This window comes from Nerophis ophidion, linkage group LG27 (genome assembly GCF_033978795.1).
Source record: "Nerophis ophidion isolate RoL-2023_Sa linkage group LG27, RoL_Noph_v1.0, whole genome shotgun sequence".
Taxonomy (NCBI): Eukaryota; Metazoa; Chordata; class Actinopteri; order Syngnathiformes; family Syngnathidae; genus Nerophis; species Nerophis ophidion.
The window spans coordinates 20774583-20795993 of record NC_084637.1 but is presented as its reverse complement, the minus strand read 5'-3'; the positions used below and the strand labels follow the sequence as shown (position 1 = coordinate 20795993).

The 21411-nt window shown below is 41.0% G+C and overlaps 1 protein-coding gene across 9 annotated transcripts in view; it reads right to left on the bottom strand.

The window, feature by feature from the left end:
• Positions 1 to 21411, bottom strand: part of LOC133544542 (ral GTPase-activating protein subunit beta-like) — a 108268-nt gene that overhangs the window by 55288 nt on the left and 31569 nt on the right. For all 9 annotated transcript variants that reach the window (XM_061889990.1, XM_061889992.1, XM_061889993.1 and 6 more), the window contains exon 10: positions 9895 to 10096. In XM_061889990.1, the coding sequence (XP_061745974.1) occupies positions 9895 to 10096 (202 nt within the window). The remainder of the gene's footprint in view (positions 1 to 9894; positions 10097 to 21411) is intronic.

Sequence of the window (21411 nt, the reverse complement as noted above, 5' to 3'; positions counted from 1 at the left end):
ACAATTGTGCCATCAGCAGTGTCCTAACGTACGTCTTTTTAGTGTGGTTTGCTAGCTGCACTAAAGCAAACCAACAGGCCCTCCAGCGAGTGGTTAATACGGCGGGGAAAATTACAAGGACGATACTCCCAGAGATAAAGCGAGAACACAACATCCTGAAGGACAGATACCAACCAGCACATGGCCTCTTCAACCTGCTACCCTCTGGTAGGAGGTCTAGATCGATTCGCGCCAGGACCACCAGAATGTCTCACAGACTGTATCCCCAGGCTGTGAGACTGCTAAATGAACAGCATGCCCTTTTACTGCCCCTGACTATCTTATTACCTCACTCTGCACCACCTCAATAATTGTGCTCTGGACATTGCATTTCTGCAACATCAACGCAACACCCATCAGACATCTGATTGTTCCCACCCCCACAACCCCTCTATACGTGATCTTATAGACCAGTGGTTCTCAACCTTTTTTCAGTGATGTACCCCCTGTGAACATTTTTTTAATTCAAGTACCCCTTAATCAGAGCAAAGCATTTTTGTTTGAAAAAAAAAAGAGATAAAGATAAAGAAGTAAATACAGCACTATATCATCAGTTTCTGATTTATTAAATTGTATAACAGTGCAAAATATTGCTCATTTGTAGTGGTCTTTCTTAAACTATTTGGAAAAAAAGATATGAAAATAACTAAAAACTTGTTGAAAAATAAACACGTGATTCAATTATAAATAAAGATTTCTACACATAGAAGTAATCATCAACTAAGAGTGCCCTCTTTGGGGATTGTAATAGAGATCCATTTGGATTCATGAACTTAGTTCTCAACATTTCTTCACAAAAAAAGAAATCTTTAACATCAATATTTATGGAACATGTCCACAAAAAATCTAGTTGTCAACACTTAATATTGCATTGTTCCATTTCTTTTCACAGTTTATGAACTTATATTCATATTTTGTTGAAGTATTATTCAACAAATATATTTAAAAAGGATTTTTGAATTGTTGCTATTTTATAGAATATTAAAAAAAAAAATAGAACGTACCCCTTGGTATACCTTCAAGTACCCCCAGGGGTACACGTGCCCCCATTTGAGAACCACTGTTATAGACAATGCTGAACTGTAAAAACTATGGTCAACTTGCACATCAATGCAGTTTCTATGCCGCTGGACAAAGCTCAAACTAAATCTCGTTGACATGTAAGACTTAAGTGTTATTTATGACAATGACAATAAAATAATTGATTGATTGATGCGCTATGGCGAACCGCCAATAGGCCTAAGTGGAACTGAAATGTTTGAATGTCCAGTGTGAGTGGGAATGGTTCAATTGGGTGATAAATGTGGGATATGGAGAGGTTTGTATATTTTCCATTCATTGTCAATGGGGAGAAAATTACCGGAAAATCCGGGAACACCGGGAATTTTGGTAAAAGGAAAACACGTTTTGCGTTCGATATATGTAAAGAGAAGTGAAATGTCAGAATCGGGTTTAAAAAATGTTGATATTTTCCAATTTATTTGAATGGGAATTTCCTGGACATTGGGAACATTTTGGGGAAAGAGATAGTGTCCTAAATTATATGAATGGGTTGGTGTTGGCATTTTTTGAAATGGTGTAAAAATTACCGGGAATTCCTGAAATTTTTTGGGGAAGTTGCAAAATGGTCAATTAATTGTCTAAGGTGAGATGAGTGTGAGCATGGTGGAATGGTTCAATTTTTTTGATAAATGTGGGAATTGTGCAAGTTAAAAAAAATGGCCCATTCATTCTCAATGGAAAAGCGACTTGGAAAGTCTGGGATATTAAAAAAAAAAAAAAGTTTTTGAGGAGCTCACATTTCCCGGTCAAGCCTAATGTTTCGATTGGATGACAACTGTGGGGTAAGGGCTTTGCAGCAGAAGATTGATAATAGATTGTTTTGTCCATTTAAAAGTAAGAACCGTGCAAAATATAAAAAGTCTATTTTGTTATGATAAAAAAAAAGACAGCTATAACAAAAAAACAAAACTAACTTGCTGAAAAAGAACCAAAATGTTGTGCTGATGAGTATAAAAAGCCTACACAGTGATATTTTATTGATTCATGCTGAAGTGTCACCGAGGAGGATTCAAACTGTAAATCCCGCCCCCTCACTGATAGCCCCTCCCAGGCTCCTCCTCTCTGGAAGTGTGCAAGATGGCGCACTGGCTGTTTGACAGTTGCATGCTGGGTATTTTGTTGCAGACTATCGGTAACAAAAGGACACACACTAAATATGGGAAAATCAATGACCTGTCTAGAAGGAAAACAGCCACTTGCGCGTCAAAAAGTTAGCCCATGACAGGCCTGCAATGGCCTCCATCTTGAATAAGCCGCACCAATATTTGTTTATTTGTTCCAGTTTTGGCTGGCAGCAGCCAATGAGGAGGCTCCCTTATGGGCTCTGCTCACCCCTCCTTTCTCTAATGGATCTGGAGTGGTTGACCACCAGGAAAGCAAATTATTTTGTCTTACGGGGTTCTATTTACTAAAATACGGCACAAACAGCACGCAGATGTACAATTCTTTTATCTGTGAATTATGTGAATTATATTTATACAGCGCTTTTCTCTAGTGTCTCAAAGCGCTTTACATAGTGAAACCCAATATTTAAGTTACATTTAAACCAGTGTGGGTGGCACTGGGAGCAGGTGGGTAAAGTGTCTTGCCCAAGGACACAACGGCAGTAACTAGGATGGCGGAAGCGGGAATCGAACCTGCAACCCTCAAGTTACTGGCACGGCCACTCTACCAACCGAGCTATGCCGCCCCTAATATTTTTACTATTACATTATACCATATGATGCTAATATCAATCAATCAATTAATGTTTACTTATATAGCCCTAAATAACTAGTGTCTCAAAGGGCTGCACAAACCACTACGACATCCTCGGTAGGCTCACATAAGGGCAAGGAAAACTCACACCCAGTGGTACATCGGTGACAATAATGACCTAGTGGGACGTCGGTGACAATGATGACTATGAGAACCTTGGAGAGGAGGAAAGCAATGGATGTCGAGCGGGTCAAACATGTTACTGTGAAAGTTCGATCCATAATGGATCCAACACAGTCGCGAGAGTCCAGTCTAAAGCGGATCCAACACAGCAGCAAGAGTCCCGTTCACAGCGGAGCCAGCAGGAAACCATCCCAAGCGGAGGCGGATCAGCAGCGCAGAGATGTCCCCAGCCGATACACAGGCAAGCAGTACATGGCCACCGGATCGGACCGGACCCCCTCCACAAAGGAGAGTGGGACATAGAAAAAAAAGAAAAGAAACGGCAGATCAACTGGTCTAAAATGGGAGTCTATTTAAAGGCTAGAGTATACAAATGAGTTTTAAGGTGAGACTTAAATGCTTCTACTGAGGTGGCATCTCGAACTGTTACCGGGAGGGCATTCCAGAGTACTGGAGCCCGAAATGAAAAAGCTCTATAGCCCGCAGACTTTTTTTGGGCTTTGGGAACCACTAATAAGCCGCAGTCCTTTGAACGCAGATTTCTTGCCGGGACATATGGTACAATACAATCGGCAAGATAGGATGGAGCTAGACCGTGTAGTATTTTATACGTAAGTAGTAAAACCTTAAAGTCACATCTTAAGTGCACTGGAAGCCAGTGCAGGTGAGCCAGTACAGGCGTAATGTGATCAAACTTTCTTGTTCTTGTCAAAAGTCTAGCAGCCGCATTTTGTACCAACTGTAATCTTTTAATGCTAGACATGGGGAGACCCGAAGATAATACGTTACAGTAATCGAGGCGAGACGTAACAAACGCATGGATAATGATCTCAGCGTCTTTAGTGGACAGAATGGAGCGAATTTTAGCGATATTACAGGGATGAAAGAAGGCCGTTTTAGTAACGCTTTTAATGTGTGCCTCAAAGGAGAGAGTTGGGTCGAAGATAATACCCAGATTCTTTACCGTGTCGCCTTGTTTAATTGTTTGGTTGTCAAATGTTAGAGTTGTATTATTAAATAGAGTTCGGTGTCTAGCAGGACCGATAATCAGCATTTCCGTTTTTTTGGCGTTGAGTTGCAAAAAGTTAGCGGACATCCATTGTTTAATTTCATTAAGACACTCCTCCAGCTGACTACAATCCGGCGTGTTGGTCAGCTTTAGGGGCATGTAGAATTGGGTGTCATCAGCATAACAGTGAAAGCTAACACCGTATTTGCGTATGATGTCACCTAGCGGCAGCATGTAGATGCTGAAGAGTGCAGGGCCAAGGACCGAACCCTGGGGAACTCCACACGTTACCTTAACGTAGTCCGAGGTCACATTGTTATGGGAGACACACTGCATCCTATCAGTAAGATAAGAGTTAAACCAAGACAGGGCTAAGTCTGACATACCAATTCGTGTTTTGATACGTTCTAATAAAATATTATGATCGACAGTATCGAAAGCAGCGCTAAGATCGAGGAGCAGCAACATAGATGACGCATCAGAATCCATCGTTAGCAATAGATCATTAGTCAATTTTGCGAGGGCTGTCTAAGTCGAGTGATTTGCCCTGAAACCGGATTGAAAGGTTTCACATAGATTGTTAGACGCTAAGTGTTCATTTAACTGCTCCGCAACAATTTTTTCGAGGATTTTTGAAATAAAGGGAAGGTGAGACACCGGTCGGTAGTTTACCATGAGGTCAGGATCGAGGTTAGGTCTTTTAAGAAGAGGATGAATAACCGCTTTTTTGAATGCTAGGGGAACAGTGCCCGAGGAAAGTGATAAGTTTATAATATTTAGCACTGATGGACCTAATAATACAAAGAGCTCCTTGATCAGTTTCCCAGGAAGAGGGTCAAGTAAACATGTTGTTTGTTTTATTCCATTTAGACGTTGCAACAATTCCTCTAATGTTATTTTCTCAAAACGAGAGAAACTATTTTGGAGGGCGGTATCCGCCGTATATACAATCGTGTCAGTGTTAATAGAACCCCGTTGCAGCTGGGACGCATTGTCTTTAATCTCCTTTCTAATGACTTCAATTTTCTTACTAAAGAATTGCATAAAGTCATCAGCTGAGTGGGTGGAGCTACTGGAAGGAGTCCCTTGTTGGGTTAGCGATGCTACCGTACTAAACAAAAATTTAGGATCGTTTTTATTACGGTGGATGAGATTTGAGTAATATTTAGCTTTAGCTAAGGTAAGCATGCGTTTATAAGTTATTAAACCATCACTCCATGCTTGATGGTGCACCTCAAGTTTAGTCGTGCGCCATTTGCGTTCCAGCTTTCTGCATAATAATTTCTGAGCTCTAGTTTCTTCTGTAAACCACGGGGTGCGCTTTTTTGGAGCCTTTTTTAACTTTAGCGGTGCTATGTTATCAATGGTTTCGCGCAGGGCGTCGTTAAAGTTGTTAGTGAGGTTATCAATAGAGCCCACATAATTTGGGAATGGTGCCATTACCGAGGGCAGTAGGTCAGCAAGAGTTGTCGTTGTGGCCGTATTAATGTTGCGGCTGCTATAGCAGTTATTATTATTATTAGTTTGACGAACATGCGTCTGAACCTCGAATTTTATAAGGTAATGATCGGACAATACTTTAGTATACGGGAGTATCGTAACTTTGGAACGGTAATACCCCTGACAAGCACTAGGTCTATCGTATTACCGTTGCGATGCGTGGGTTCATTTATTATTTGTGTGAGACCACAGCTATCAATTATAGTCTGGAGCGCTACGCACGGTGGGTCCGATGGGGTATTCATATGGATATTAAAGTCCCCTATTATGATTATATTATCGGCGTGTGTCACTAGATCAGCAACGAACTCTGAGAATTCATTGATAAAGTCCGAACAGGGCCCTGGGGGGCGGTAGATAACAGCCAGGTGTAGAAGCAGCGGTGTGACAGACCTCATAGTAAGCACCTCAAACGATTTATATTTATTATTTATGTTAGGACTAAGGTTAAAGTTTTCGTTGTATATTAGTGCGACCCCCCCACCCCTTTTAAGCGGGCGGGCAATATGCGCATGTGTAAAGTTAGGAGGACATGCCTCATTTAGCGCAAAAAAGTCGTTTGGTTTAAGCCAGGTTTCGCTGAGACCGATGACGTTAAGATTGTTCTCTCTGATAATATCATTAACTAACAACGTTTTGGGAGACAATGATCTCATGTTTAAAAAACCTATATAATAGGTAGTGGGCTGTTTTAGGGAATTTTTGATCAAATTATCCGTAGTAGCAATATTAATAATGTCGTGTTTATTATGCCCAGTGCATTTAGTATAGTTACGACCATATCTAGGAATTGATACGACGGGAATTTTCCGATTGTTTGTTTGATAAACTGCACGCATCATGGTTAGCCACCTCAGTAACGGGGATTTTCCGATTGTTTGTTTGTTGCTTTGATAAACTGCACGCATCATAGTTAGCCACCTCGGTAAAACACATGTCCAACTCTGAAACACTCAAAGCAGAAAAAACTTGTTCTAATTTAACTGACTCCTTACCCAGACCAGTAGTCTCGCATCTTTTATTTAAATCCGGCTGCAGGATGGAGGGAAGTGATGTTCTGTGGGGATTAGCCTTCTGCTTTGTTTTTAGCCCCGCTCGGCATCCGCATTTACGATCACACCGCTGGCGTCTGCTCCGTAGACGGCCCCCGCTGCTACTAGACTCCGTTGCTTCACAGGCCGCTGGATGTAGCCGTCGCAGCACTCCCGTGCTAGTCAGCACGTCCAGCAAGCACGCGTCTATCAGTCCAAAGCGGCCCGATATGTCCATATCCAGAAGTGTCTGGCGGTCGTACGTGATCACGGAGAGACCACGATGTGAGCCAGCCATGAAGTCTGCAGAACTGTCCGGCATTTCCGCCAAATGTTCCATCTTTAGCAAGAGCTCCGCAATGTCGCAGCCCGTCCGGGCGCCGCCATCAAATATGAATATTTTTTGTTTAAGAATAGAACTTAGGTACCCCAGCTTTGAGTCCTGCGATGTTTTGCACTCCGATAGACTCAATACATTGATTAACATTAGAGCTATCTAACTGATATTATGTTTAATTTTAATCGTATGATACCGGTGCCTAATGTTTAGTGTGTGTGTGTCTGTTTGACAATTTTGTTATTGTGCCTCTCTTTATTGCATCGCAAATTGAAGTAATTGAATTGATTTCGACAAAAATTAACAGGAGGACTTTGGCTAAAATGAAATTTTCACACTTGTGCGCTAGTTCGCTAGCAAAATACAAGTTAACAATCTTACCGAGATGATACCGCATCCTTAAACACTCCTCCGCTTTTAATGCTCACAGACATGGTGTCCAAACATCCATTTTGTACCGCTTGTCCCGTTTGAGGTCGCTGGGGGTGCTGGAGCCTATCTCAGCTGCATTAGGGTGGAAGGCGGGGTACACCCTGGACAAGTCGCCACCTCCTCGCAGGGCCAACACAGATAGACAAACAACATTCACACACTAGGGACCATTTAGTGTTGACAATCAACCTATCCCCAGGTGCATCTTTTTGGCGGTGGGAGGAAGCTGGAGTACCCGGAGGGAACCCACGCAGTCACGGGGAGAACATGAAAACTTCACAGAGAAAGATCCCGAGCCTGGGATTGAACTCAGGACCTTCGTATTGTGAAGCACATGCTCTAACCCCTGTTCCACTGTGCTGCCAGAAATGGTGTCATAAAAACAAAAATATGCTTTGTAAAATGTTCATATTTGAACAAGAATTGGAGGAAATATTTCCAAACTTTAAATGTTATTATACGCAATGTTGATGCGAGTGGCAGTGCTGACTCGCGACGACCATGTCGACAAATTTTATGGTCGAGATTTGTCTTTAATGTCAACAAATCGCTACATCCCCAGTTCCGATACAATACCGATGCTGGAGCCTTGAGTATTGGCCGATACTGATATTGATCTGATAGGCATCAGCACAAATCATACATACCTTTTATTAATTCTGGACTGTAATTCGCTTGTACCCATGATCTGCAACATAACCCAAAGCTCATGACCATAGGTGAGGATGGGAACGTAGATCGACCGGTACATTGAAAGCTTTGCCTTCCGGCTCAGCTCTTTCTTCACCACAACGGATCGATACAACGTCCGCATTACTGAAGGCGCAGCATCGATCCGCCTGTCATTCTCACGATCCACTCTTCCCTTGCTCATGAACAAGACTCCCAGGTACTTGAACTCCTCCACTTAGGGGCAGGAGTTCTAGCTCCCCGATAGAACTCCTTCAGTTTGACGGCATCCCTCACTGCCAGGGTCCACCAACGGGTTCTAGGATTACCAACACGACAGGCACCAACTACCTTGCGGCCACAGCTTCAATCAGCCGCATCGACAATAGAGGTGCAGAACAAGGTCCACTCGGACTCAATGTCCAGCACCTCCCTCGTGACATGTTCAAAGTTCTTCCGGAGGTGGGAATTGAAACTCTCTCTGACAGGAAACTCTGCCAGACCTTCCCAGCAGACCCTCACAATGCGTTTGGGCCTACCAGGTCTGTCCAGCATCCTCCCCCACCATCGCAGCCAACTCACCACCAGGTGGTGATCGGTAAAAAGCTCCGCCCCTCTCTTCACCCAAATGTCCAAAACATAAGGCCGCAAATCCGATGACACAACTACAAAGCCGATCATGGAACTGCGGCCTAGGGTGTCCTCATGCCAAGTGCACATATGGACACCCTTATGTTTGAGCACAAAAGTCCAATAACAAAACACCTCTCGGGTTCAGATCCGGGCGGCCATTCTTCCCAATCACGCCTCTCCAGGTTTCACTATCGTTGCCAACATGAGCGTTGAAGTCCCCCAGTAGGACAAAGGAATCACCCGGGGGAGCACTTTCCAGTACTCCCTCGAGTGTATCCAAAAAGGGTGGGTACTCTGAACTGCTGTTTAGTGCGTAAGCACAACCAAAAGTCAGGACTCGTCCCCCCCAACAGAAGACGGAGGGAGGCTACCTCTCACTGCCGGCAACGCCAGTGTGGAAGAGAGTCCAGCCCCTCTCGAGAGAACTGGTTCCAGAGCCCTTGCTGTGCATCGAGGTGCATCCAGCCAGAACTTCTCTACCTCGCGCACTAGCTCAGGCTCCTTCCCCTCCAGCGAGGTGACGTTCTACGTCCCAAGAGCTAGCTTATGTAGCTGAGGATCAGACCGCCAAGTGCCCTGCCTTTGGCTGCCGCCCAGCTCACAACGCACCCGACCTCTATGGCCCCTCCCTTAGTATATTGGAGGGGTGACCCACGTTGCCTCTTCGGGCTGCACCCGGCCGGGCCCCGTGGGCAAAAGGCCCGGCCACCAGGCACTCCTCATCATGCCCCAACTCCAGGCCTGGTTCCAGAGGGGGGCTTATATACCAATGGGGAAAATGCGGTACTGTAGCGTGGAATGTTAGAAAAGGAGTAATACTAACCAATAATTATGGACTTTTAAGTTAAAGAGAAATGTTTTGTGTTTTTTAGCAACATTTCGTGGTCACAATAATTCATGAAGCGAAGAACATGACGGACTGAGGTGAACAAAGCGGACACGTTTGTTACTGGATACTTTCAAATGAGTTTCAGCCTTGGAAGTGGCATGTGTAAGTAATACCCAAATATAATTATTTGATACTTGTTTATGTTGACAAATATTGTTCAATTATGATTACCTATGTCTAACTTGTGTGCTTAGCCGTTGTGTAGTGGCTACCTCCTATAATATTTCCTTTTTGTAAATGACTTAACATAAATAAAAGAATAGACCAACTTTATGTGCCTATTGGAGTAAAAGACTGTGTATCAGACATTTGACTTGCAAGTCGATACAATCTCATACCTGTAAATGTACTGATATTAGACCCTGTTTTTCACAATTTAACCTGCCTCAAAAAGAACACAAGGAGAGGTTACCTTGAGAGGTAAACAGGTAGAATTTCTTCACCCGTTTTCTTGCTACAAAAGATACGGCACAGAGTACCGCAGGCCTCAGCTCGACCCGCCTCGTAGCTCTCCGGGAACTCGTTGGCGTCAAACATGGGGTTGGACACCATGGAGTCTGTGGACATCTGCGAGCCTTTCCTCCTCAGCTCCAGGCCCACCTGCGTGGCTATGGCTGCGAAGAGACGGATTGAGACCGGCTTGAATTGCGAGGTGGCTTGTTGGGCTGGCGACTCATGCACATCCAAGTAAAAGCAGCAAAGAGTTAGCCATACATTGGAATGAAAACAAAACAACCACTATGGCATCCACAGCATACACTCATCATTCCATACTAGGAATTCTGACACAGAGTTGGCCGCACAGTTCAGGTGAAGAAATGATGGGAAAGACAAAGTCCCTGTGTCAGACGATCACTCAAGAGCACAGAACATTCACCTCATGCATCGAGCCACAATTCAAACTAACAAAAAATGATCAAACTAAATAAGGATTAGTTATAACTAGGGTTGTCAGGATACCAACATTTTGATACTTTCAAAATAAAAAGGGCCACAACAAGTCTACTAATGGCTTCATTTTAACATACAATCTTGATGATACAGTAAACAGATGTTTATTTCTCATTAATAAGATAGTGAACATACTAGACATCTCTATGAAAAGTAAGCAGGTTACAAAGGCTGACGTATGCAGTAACATATTTCCCATTATTTTATTTTGTCAACATTATGACGGAACAAGCATCTTTTTTACTATTAATATCTGCTTACTTTCTCTTGTAACATGTTCTATCTACACTTCTGTTCAAATGTAATAATCACTTTTTCTGCTTTTGTTTGATACTACAAATGTTTGTATAAATCCATAGCAAGTAGGTACAGGATGATATACTGGTCATAATTGAATTCATCCTGTGTACACAGACGTGTTTCTCAGTTTATAAACAAAAAAATTAAGACTAAAGATTTAGTGAGAATAAAAAATAGCAATGTTATTATTGTAGTATCGACTACTGTAGATACGGATTCTCTCCTTGGTATGAGTACAGTCAATGTTAGTATGGATCTACATTCAGGAGCACTAGCTTGCTCTTAGTGGTTTGGCTATTCCTCGTCCTGCAGGGATGATACTTGTAAAAAACGTACTTAACTTTATATGTCGCCGTGGAGCCCAGGATTAGTGATTTAGAAGTAGCTGAAACACTGTGGAGGACATTAGCCGCTAGTTAGCTATGATTTAAAGTGTTTACAGCTTCACCTTGCTTGTTAGTTTTAAAGACAACATACGTCCATTCTCCTCCTTCTGTCTCAATTCTATTTCCTCCTGTAAGTGCTCTGTGTGTGTGTTGACTCACATGTGCCTCAGCTCATAACTGATACCAGCAATGTCACCAAGGCATGCCATAGTATCGATGATTAAAAATGTACCGATATTTTCAAAGGCAGTATCGTACCGATTTTCCGGACTATAAGCCACACCCATTAAATATTAGAAGTTGGTTTTTTTTAAGTCGCAGATATATACATTGTGAAATTAGATATTTACACAGAAATATTTTGTAAATGTTTATTTAAATACCTTAATTGTTTCCAAACAGTGTCTGCAACACTGCAGTAAAACGGCTGATCAAACAAAACAGAAGGCATGATCATGGACCCACTAGCTGCGCAAAATAGCTGTTCAATCAGCTAATCCAGGGGTCGGCAACCTCTTTGATCACTCTGATGTGGCTCAGCTGCTAAAATGCCGACCCCAACGTGTGCAGTGATTGTAAAGCTTTTAACCTCCTCCACAACATGTCGTCGCGCCCGCTTTTACACCACACTATCTGCGTGCCGACTAATCACATTTAATATTCAGCCTCTGTTAACACACGAAAGCTACTGCAACGCATACTTAGTCAACAGCCATACAAGTTACACTGAGGGTTGTAATGTAAATAACTTTAAGACTGTTACTAATATGCGCCACACTGTGAACCCACACCAAACAAGAATGACAAACATTTCGGGAGAAAATCGGCACTGTAACACAACATAAACACAAAATAACAAATACCCAGAATCCCATGCATCCCTAACTCTTCTGAGCTACATTATACACCCCCGCTAGCACCAAACCCCGCCCCCCCAACCCTGCCCATCTCTACCAACGCACGGAGGGGTTGAGGGGATTTGGTGCTAGCGGGGGTGTATAATGTAGCCCGGAAGAGTATGGATGCATGGGATTCTGGGTATTTGTTCTTTTGTGTTTATGTTGTTTTACAGTGCCGATGTTCTCCCGAAATGTGTTTGTCATTCTTGTTTGGTGTGGGTTCACAGTGTGGCGCATATTAGTAACAGTTTTAAAGTTGTTTAAACGGGCACCCTCAGTGTGACCGGTATGGCTGTTAAACAAGTATGCTTTGCAATCTTCTGCGTGTGTCTGCAAAAGCCTCATTCGACACGTGACTGGGCTGGCAAGCTGATTGAACGAGTTGTAGAGGGAGCCAACGGCAGTGCCTTCATAGGATGCCCCTAATATTGTTGGTCGAGGGAAATCCTGTCAACATTTGTGAGAATAGTTGATCTGACATTCGGTAGTCTCTCGGAATATTCGGAAGGGTTTTAAGTGTGATGCTGTCTAGCGGCATTCATATAAAACTTGCGCGCCCCACTATCATTAAATTTTCATATTAAGAAGCGGGCCGCGTGTCTGAGACCACTGTTTTATACATAGCACAAAGTAAAAAAAACTCTTTATGCAGTGTTATTTCAATTTAAATTTCAAAAGAGTTTTGCGGCTCCTATTGTTTTCTTTATTTTGTGAAACGGATCAAAATGGTTCTTTGAGTGGTAAAGGTTGCCGACCCCTGAGCTAAACAGACCCAATAACTCCATAAGGACGTTTTGGTGAATTTATGAAACGGAAACAATACAAAAATAATGCCATTAAAAGTTAATAATACTAACACAGCCACTCGTAAATGTCTTAGCATAGCATATTAGCTAATGCTACTGACGCTAGCTTTGTTTCTTGACGATAGCACGTACAAATATGCATGAAAACACTCCTACAGACAACACATGGGACAGTTTAGTAAATACGTATTGTTATAGTTATACTGTAATGAAGAATCCAAACGAGTAAAAACGCTATGAAAGACTATGGCACTTCTACTTCCAGTTTAGTCTAAAGATAAGGGTACTGCAGTGAGCGAACTCATCCAAAAGATGGCACTATAGCACAAACAATTACACACCTATTCATTGTCTTTGCTTGGCTTTTTTTAAAACTAATTAAAAAAAAAGTAGCAATTTATAGTCTGGAATTTACAGTACCTTTTTGTTAATTGAATAGTAGTGCTGTACTTAATTAGTATTAGTATACCACACAACCCTAGTGTGAACATAATAAAACAAAACAAAGTGGCATTGGAGACGTTGTTATGGTGGAGACATGTGGTCAGTTGGTGGAATCATTCCATTCACTTCTGGAAGAGCTGAGAGAACCCTGGGATTCTTTTTTTCATGGAATGACGAGGAGTGAGAACAAAAAAAAAAAAAATGGCAGAAATGGCGATGGTCACTCAACTCAAAAGTGGGAAGACCGGTCAAGAAAATCAATTGAAGGGGGCGGGAGGGTACAAAAACAAAAAACTGCTGTTCCTACTTACAAGATTTATAAGAAAGGAGAATTTGGATAAAAGAGGCTGCAAGATAACAGAAATAGTGGAGAGACAGAAAATCAAAGCACAGCCAATTCATTTTCAAGCATGAATTGTGTTGTTTAGTCAAGCTACTCATTGACCAATTACAGTCAGACACTACACACAAAACACATGTCAGGGGCCAATGATCAGGAGCAGCGGGTGTATTGTCACTTAGAATGACCGTAAATCCTCAAATAGTGGCCTCTGCTCCATCACACGCCTTGCATTAATTCATTGTGTCAGGGACTTACAAAAACACCAATCTCTAACGCCATGAACACTTAAATTAACGGCTCTCGAAACAGCAAAGGTTCAATCAACCTACTGACTGAGAGCGGTGTGTCTATATCATTCATATATATTCAATGGACTTATTGCTGCTCTTTTGTCACCATGTGGTGGCCTATAACTGTAGTTTGAATTCAGTGGAGTACAGCATCCATTTTTATGACCCAATCCAAACAACCTTCCCTAGTCACGGTGCGGGAAAAAAATAAAAAAATTCACCAAACATGGTTTCACATAACACAACCTGCTCATTAAACATTGTGGACATCATAAAAAGAGAAGTGACATTTAAATCCACTGCAAAACATGATGGGAAACATGAAAAACACTCTCTCCACACACATTTTAGCAGCTTGATATTTCTGACTGATTACAAAACCTTAAAGAGGTTGTAACGGAACTTTCACATACTCTTAATATCCATTTCTAATAATTCTTAATTATATATTAATTATAATATTATAATTATATATACTTATATGAATGATATATATATATATATATATAGTTGTGATCAAAAATTTTCAACCCCCACACAATTTGTGTTTTAGCAAGTTGGACATTTATTCCGTATTTTGTTTATAGTCATATCAAATAAAGATGTGTCAAATAGACAAATGCAATTTAAATTGTAACACTGTATTTTACAAAATACCAAAAAATAACATTTTTCTTAATATTTCATTGACAAAATTATTCAACCCCCTAGTTACAGGCATCTTTAGTACTTAGTAGAACACCCTTTGGCAGTAATTACATCCTTCAAACGTGATACATAACCGGACACAAGCTTCTTGCAACCATCTACAGGTATTCTAGCCCATTCCTCTTGGGCAAAGGCCTCCAGTTAATTCATATTCTTGGGCTTGCGTGCTGCAACTGCTTTCTTCAAGTCCCACCACAGGTTTTCTCTAGGATTTAGGTCTGGGGACTGTGAAAGCCACTCCAGAGTCTTCCAGCCCTTCTTCTGCAACCACTCTAATGTTGATTTGGAGGTATGCTTGGGATCGTTGTCCTGTTGGAAGGTCCAATGTCACTGACTTCATGACATTTGCAGCTAATATATCCTGGTAGGAAATAGAATTCATAATGCCTTGATCGCGCTGGAGATTCCCGGTACCTGAGGCAGAGAAACAGCCCCAGAGCATGATTGACCCTACACCATGCTTAACAGTAGGCAAGGTGTTCGTCTCTTTGTAAGCTTCATTTTTTCTCCTCCAGACATAACGTTGATTCATAGGCCCAAAGAGTTCCAGTTTTGTCTCATCACTCCATAGAACAGTTTCCCAAAACCATTGGGGTTTGTCCAGATGATTTTTGGCATACTGGGGTCTATTTTTCTTGTGCCCGGTAGTCAGATGTGGGGTGCGCCTGGGAGTTCTGGCATGGAGGCCTTCATCTTGTAGTGCGCGCCTTATTGTCTGGGACGAAACCTGCGTTCCCCCCTCTGCAATGTCCTGTTGTAGTTCCTCAGCTGTTACCCGGGGGTTTTTCCACCACTGTATGCTTCAAATACCGGACAGCAGTTGCACACAGCATCCTCTTTCTACCACGCCCAGGTAGTGTTTCCACTGTGCCTTTAGCTTTAAACTTGCGAATTATGCTCCCAACTGTGTCTCTTGGAATGTGTAATGTCTTTGCTATTTTCTTATATCCATATCCTTTCTTATGAAGAGAAATTACCTCCTCTCTTGACTTCTTTGACCACTCCCTGGACTTCACCATGTTGCAAATACACCATTGACCATCTACAAGAAGCTGAGCGTCACAGTATTTTTCAATCAGTTTAATTGTTGCTCGTTATGGTTCTAATCACATCTACAGGTGTTTTCAACACCTGATTGAAAAGACCTTATTCAAATTCTGTTCTTAAGAGTTATGATCTTCAAGGGGTTGAATAATTTTGTCAATGAGATATTGGTATGTTACAAAATATAATGTTGCAATTCAAGTTGCATTTGTCTATTTAATGCATCTTTTTTTTATATGACTATAAACAAAATACGGAATAAATGTCCAACTTGCTAAAACACCAAAATTGTGTGGGGGTTGAATAATTTTGATCACAACTGTATATATATATATATATATATATATATATATATATATAAACCCCGTTTCCATATGAGTTGGGAAACTGTGTTAGATGTAAATATAAACGGAATACAATGATTTGCAAATCATTTTCAACCCATATTCAATTGAATGCACTACGAAGACAATATATTTGATGTTCAAACTCATAAAATTTGTTTTTTTTTTGCAAATAATAATTAACTTAGAATTTCATGGCTGCAAAACCTGCCAAAGTAGTTGGGAAAGGGCATGTTCACCACTGTGTTACATCACATTTTCTTTTAACAACTCTCAAACGTTTGGGAACTGAGGAAACTAATTGTTGAAACTTTGAAAGTGTCATCTTTACCATTCTTGCTTGATGTACAGCTTAAGTCAGGAGTCTCAAACACGCGGCCCGCGGGCCAATTACGGCCCGCGAGACATTATTTTGCGGCCCGCACTTTGATATGACAATTTAATGTATGTGCGGCCCGCGAGTTCAATATGAGCGTAACTTGACAGCGTCATGCTTCCCAAAGTTCCCAATTTTTTACGGGAGTCCCCTTCATATCAGGGTATCCACTCTCTGGTAATCCCTGCCGATTTTTACCCAATCAACAATACTCAGGGGGTGCTGCAATGGCACTGTTCTTGACGCCCTCTGAATCCTGTGCAGACAGCATGACACGAAACAAGAATGACAAACACAATTCAGGAAAACATTCGCACCGTAATACAACATAAACTCAACAGAACAAATACCCAGAATCCAATGCAGCTCTGACTCTTCCCGGCTACAATACACACACCCTCACCCTCCCTACTTGGTTTGGTTGAGGTTGTGCATATTGTAGCCCGGGAGAGTTTGTGCTGCAAGGTGTTCTGGGTATTTGTTCTCTTGTGTTTAAGTTGTATTACGGTGCGGATGTTCTCCCAAAATGTGTTTTTCATTCTTGTTTGGTGTGGGTTGAAAGTGTGGCGCATATTTGTAACAGTGTTAAAGTCATTTATACGGCCACCCTCAGAGTGACCTGTATGGCTGTTGAGTAAGTACGTCTTGCAGCCACTAACTTTCTTCTGCATAAGTCTCGCACAAAATGATTTAGAATTGTCACTTTAGTTGTGTTATGTGCGCAATGACGAGTTGTAGAGCACTAGTTCTCTTATAGATGGTACATTATGTGAAGGTATGCCAAGGGTTAAGTGAGATTTATTAAAAACATTCTAAAAATTAACAGTCAGTCATAAATACTTAATATATTTATTGGATAACATTTCAACAAAATATGAATGTAAGTTCACAAACTGTGAAAAGAAAAGAAACGATGCAATTATTCAGTGTTGACAACTAGATTTTTTGTGAACATGTTCCATAAATATTGATGTTAAAGATTTCTTTTTTTCTGAAGAAATGTTTATAAATAAGTTCATGAATCCAGATGGATCTTTATTACAATCCCCAAAGTGTGCACTTTAAGTTGATGATTACTTCTATGTGTAAATTTTTTTATTTATAATTGAATTACTTGTTTATTTTTCAACAAGTTTTTTAGTTATTTTTATATCTTTTTTTCCAAATAGTTCAAGAAAGACCACTACAAAGTAGCAATATTTTTGCACTGTTATACAATTTAATAAATCAGAAACTGATGACATAGTGCTGTATTTTACTTCTTTATCTCTTTTTCCAACCAAAATGCTTTTCTCTGATTAGGGGGTACTTGAATCAAAAAAATGTTCACAGAGGGTACATCACTGAAAAAAGGTTGAGAACCACTGTTGTAGAGGACTTTAAAGGCAGTGCAGTCACGGCAGCCCTTAATAATGTCGGCCGGTTGAAAATTGGGACAAATTCGGGAAAATGGTTGCACCGGTAGATTGTCGGGAGGTGCACTGATATTCAGGAGTCTCACGGAAAAATCGTGAGGGTTGGCTTTGCTAGGGCGGGAAAGCCGTTCATAGAAGGTGAATTCATTAAAAAGTGCATGTTAGATTTTTTTAAGAAATCTTTTCTTGCGGCCCAGCCTCACCCAGTTTCTGCATCAAGTGGCCCCCCGGTAAATTGAGTTTGAGACCCCTGGCTTAAGTTGTTCAACAGTCCAGGGTCTTGTTGTCGTATTTTATGCTTCATAATATCATCGCTTACGTGCAGTGATTTCTCCAGATTCTCTGAACCTTTTGATGATTTTACGAACCGTAGATGGTAAAATCCCTAAATTCCTTGTAATAGCTCGTTGAGAAAAGTCTTTCTAAAACTGTTCGACCATTTGCTTACAAATTGGTGACCCTCACCCCATCCTTGTTTGTGAATTACTGAAGCTGGTTTTATACCCAATCTTGGCAACCACTTGTTCCCAATTAGCCTGCACACCTGTGGGATGTTCCAAATAAGTGTTTGATGAGCAATCCTCAACTTAATTAGTATTCATTGCCACCTTTCCCAACTTCTTTGTCACGTGTTGCTGGCATCAAATTCTAAAGTTAATTATTATTTGCCCCCAAAAAAATTGTTTATCAGTTTTAACATCAAATATGTTGTTTTTGTAGCATATTCAGCTGAATATGGGTTGAAAATGATTTGCAAATCATTGTACTCCATTTATATTTACATCTAACACAATTTCCCAACTCACATAGAAACAGGGTTTGTATATATATATATACAGTAGATACAGTATATATATTACACACATATATATAAGTGCATATTATTATAATCCTTGTCTGCTATTTTAAGTCGTAAGTTAGTCAACATTTCCTTCTGTTGTGACTTACTCAATCATTGATTGAACAACAAGCACAGATGCTGCTAATTTGAGCTAAACGCATTAATACCTCACCTGCCAGCGAATAGGAAGGAGCACAAGGGATCATTAGCGTTGCCAACTTGGCGACAAGTGGCGAGTAATTCGAGGCCTGTAGATACGCTATGAAAAAGTGGAGCAGCGACGAGTGAGCACCGGGTGCTGCTGTGGGTCTTTCCACCATCCAAAATCACTCACAGGAGACTGCGTCTCGTGACATTAAACATATGAGCAAAGAAGTTCATTTGTAGTTCTAAAAAAATGTGCCATGGCCAGTTATGCAAATTTGGCGCATAAATAATTACGTTCATTTAGCAGCCAAGCCAACATTAGTATGCTTGCTTTTTGTACCGTTCGGGTTGAATCAAATGAATGTTAGCAGGATAGTATTTTAAACAATTGATTCAGGTATACGCCTCAGTGTCAAATATTTTGTTATTTTACGAATATCAATTAGCATGCTAACATTAGAATGCTAGCTTTTTGTAGCTAATTTTGTAAGTTACACACTAAACTTAGATTTATATCGCGCTTTTCTAAACACTCAAAGTGGGACTCAACATTCATTCACACCTGGTGGTGGTAAGCTACATCAGTAGCCACAGCTGACCTGGAGTGGCTGCCAGTTTGCGCCTACGGCCCCTCCGACCACCACCTATCATTCATTCATCATTCATTCACCAGTGTGAGCGGCACCGGGGGAAAAGGGTGAAGTGTCCTGCCCAAGGACACAACGGCCACCTATTGATTTCAATAGGTGGGAAGCGAACCTGCAACCCTCAGGTTTCTGGCCGGCCGCTCTACCCACTACGCCATGCCGCCCCACACTTCAGTCATATGTTTATACTTGATGCATATTAACTTTAGCAGGCTAGCATTTTTGAAAAAAAAATTCAGGTATACACCTGAACGTCAAATATTTTGTTACTTTATGAATATCTGTCAGCATGCCAACATTAGTATGCTAGCTTTTTTTTTTTTTTAGCTCATTTTGTAGGTATACAGTTCAGTCACATGTTGGTACTTGATGTATGCAATCATTAGCAGGATAGCATTTTAAAGATTTTTTTCAGGTATACACCTGACCGTCAAATATTTTGTTACTTTATGAATAATATCTGATAGCATGCCAACATTAGAATGCTAGCTTTTTTTTAAGCTCCTTTGTAGGTACACACTTCAGTCATATGTTGATACTTAATGCATGTTAACATCCGCAGGATAACATTTTAAACAATTTTTTACAAGTAGAGACTTCAGCGTCAAATATTTTATTTTACAAATATTTTTTCATTTTATTTTTCATGCGGACTTTAGTGTGCAGACGCAAGCACGCACACGCACACACACACACACCCACACACACACACACACACACACACACACACACACACACACACACACACACACACACACACACACACACACACACACACACACTGGGGACAAAAGGCGGTGATGTTCAAGATGCAAAGTGCATGTTTTCGAAATGCAAATTTATACTTTTGGAAAGGGTTTCATTGGCATTCTAAAGTCAAGGCTTCCACGCAAAATCTGTTTGTAGATATACTCAAGCGGGTCATAAATATGACTGGAGAACACAGCTTTGACAGGTCACATCATATCATTTAAGGTGGCCCCTCACATTTTATCTGGTCCACCGAATAATTCTAAGTAGTACGCCATATTATTTTTAATGGCCTACCACACGATTTATTTGACCTGCCACATCATTTCAAATAACCCACGCCTTATTTGGCCCACCACCTCATTTTATCCAGCCTGTTATGTTAAATTAAGTGGCCCGCCATCTCATTTTATAAGGACAAACACATAATTTATATGGTGCACCACTCTACCGTGTTTTCCGAACCACTGGGTGCACTGATTTATAAGGCGCACTGCCAATGAATGGTCTATTTTTGATCTTTTTTCATATATAAAGTTGCACCGGATTTTACGGCGAATTAAAAGGGGTCTTAATATTATCTTTTTCTAAATTGAAAACATCCTTGTGGTCTACATAACATGTAATGGCGGTTCCTTTATTAAAAATGTTGCATAAATTATGTTTTAAAGTTTATCTTCTGGTTGCTTTCTGACAGTCGCTTCCGGATGCGCCGTTTTGTGGGCGATCTTATTTACGTGGCTCACCTTCAACAGCGTCCTCTCCCAATCATCTTTGTTGTAGCGGTGTCGCATGCAAGGACGGGAGTGGAAGAAGTGTCAAAAGATGGAGCTAAATGTTTTGATGACATTCAGACTTTACTTAAACCAACATCGGAGCATCATCTCCTCACACGGAAACAACAACACCAGAAATGTGTCCCGTGAATAAACGTCCGACCGCAACTCTCTAAGAACTAAAGTTCCTCGGTGAATAATGTAAACGCACTACACCGGTATGTTTTAACGCTTTCATGGAGAGTTTACTGACAGATATACTGTAAGTAAGAACTTTACACTACTTTATATTAGAAATGGCAACAGCAAAAGATGAATGTCCCATTACAAAAATATAGAGAAAAAGACGAAGCTTATCGACTATGAACATCGACATCTCTATAGAGATGAAAAGTAAGCAGGTTACAAAGGCTGACGTACACTATGCAGTAACATATTTCCCATTATTTTATTTTGTCAACA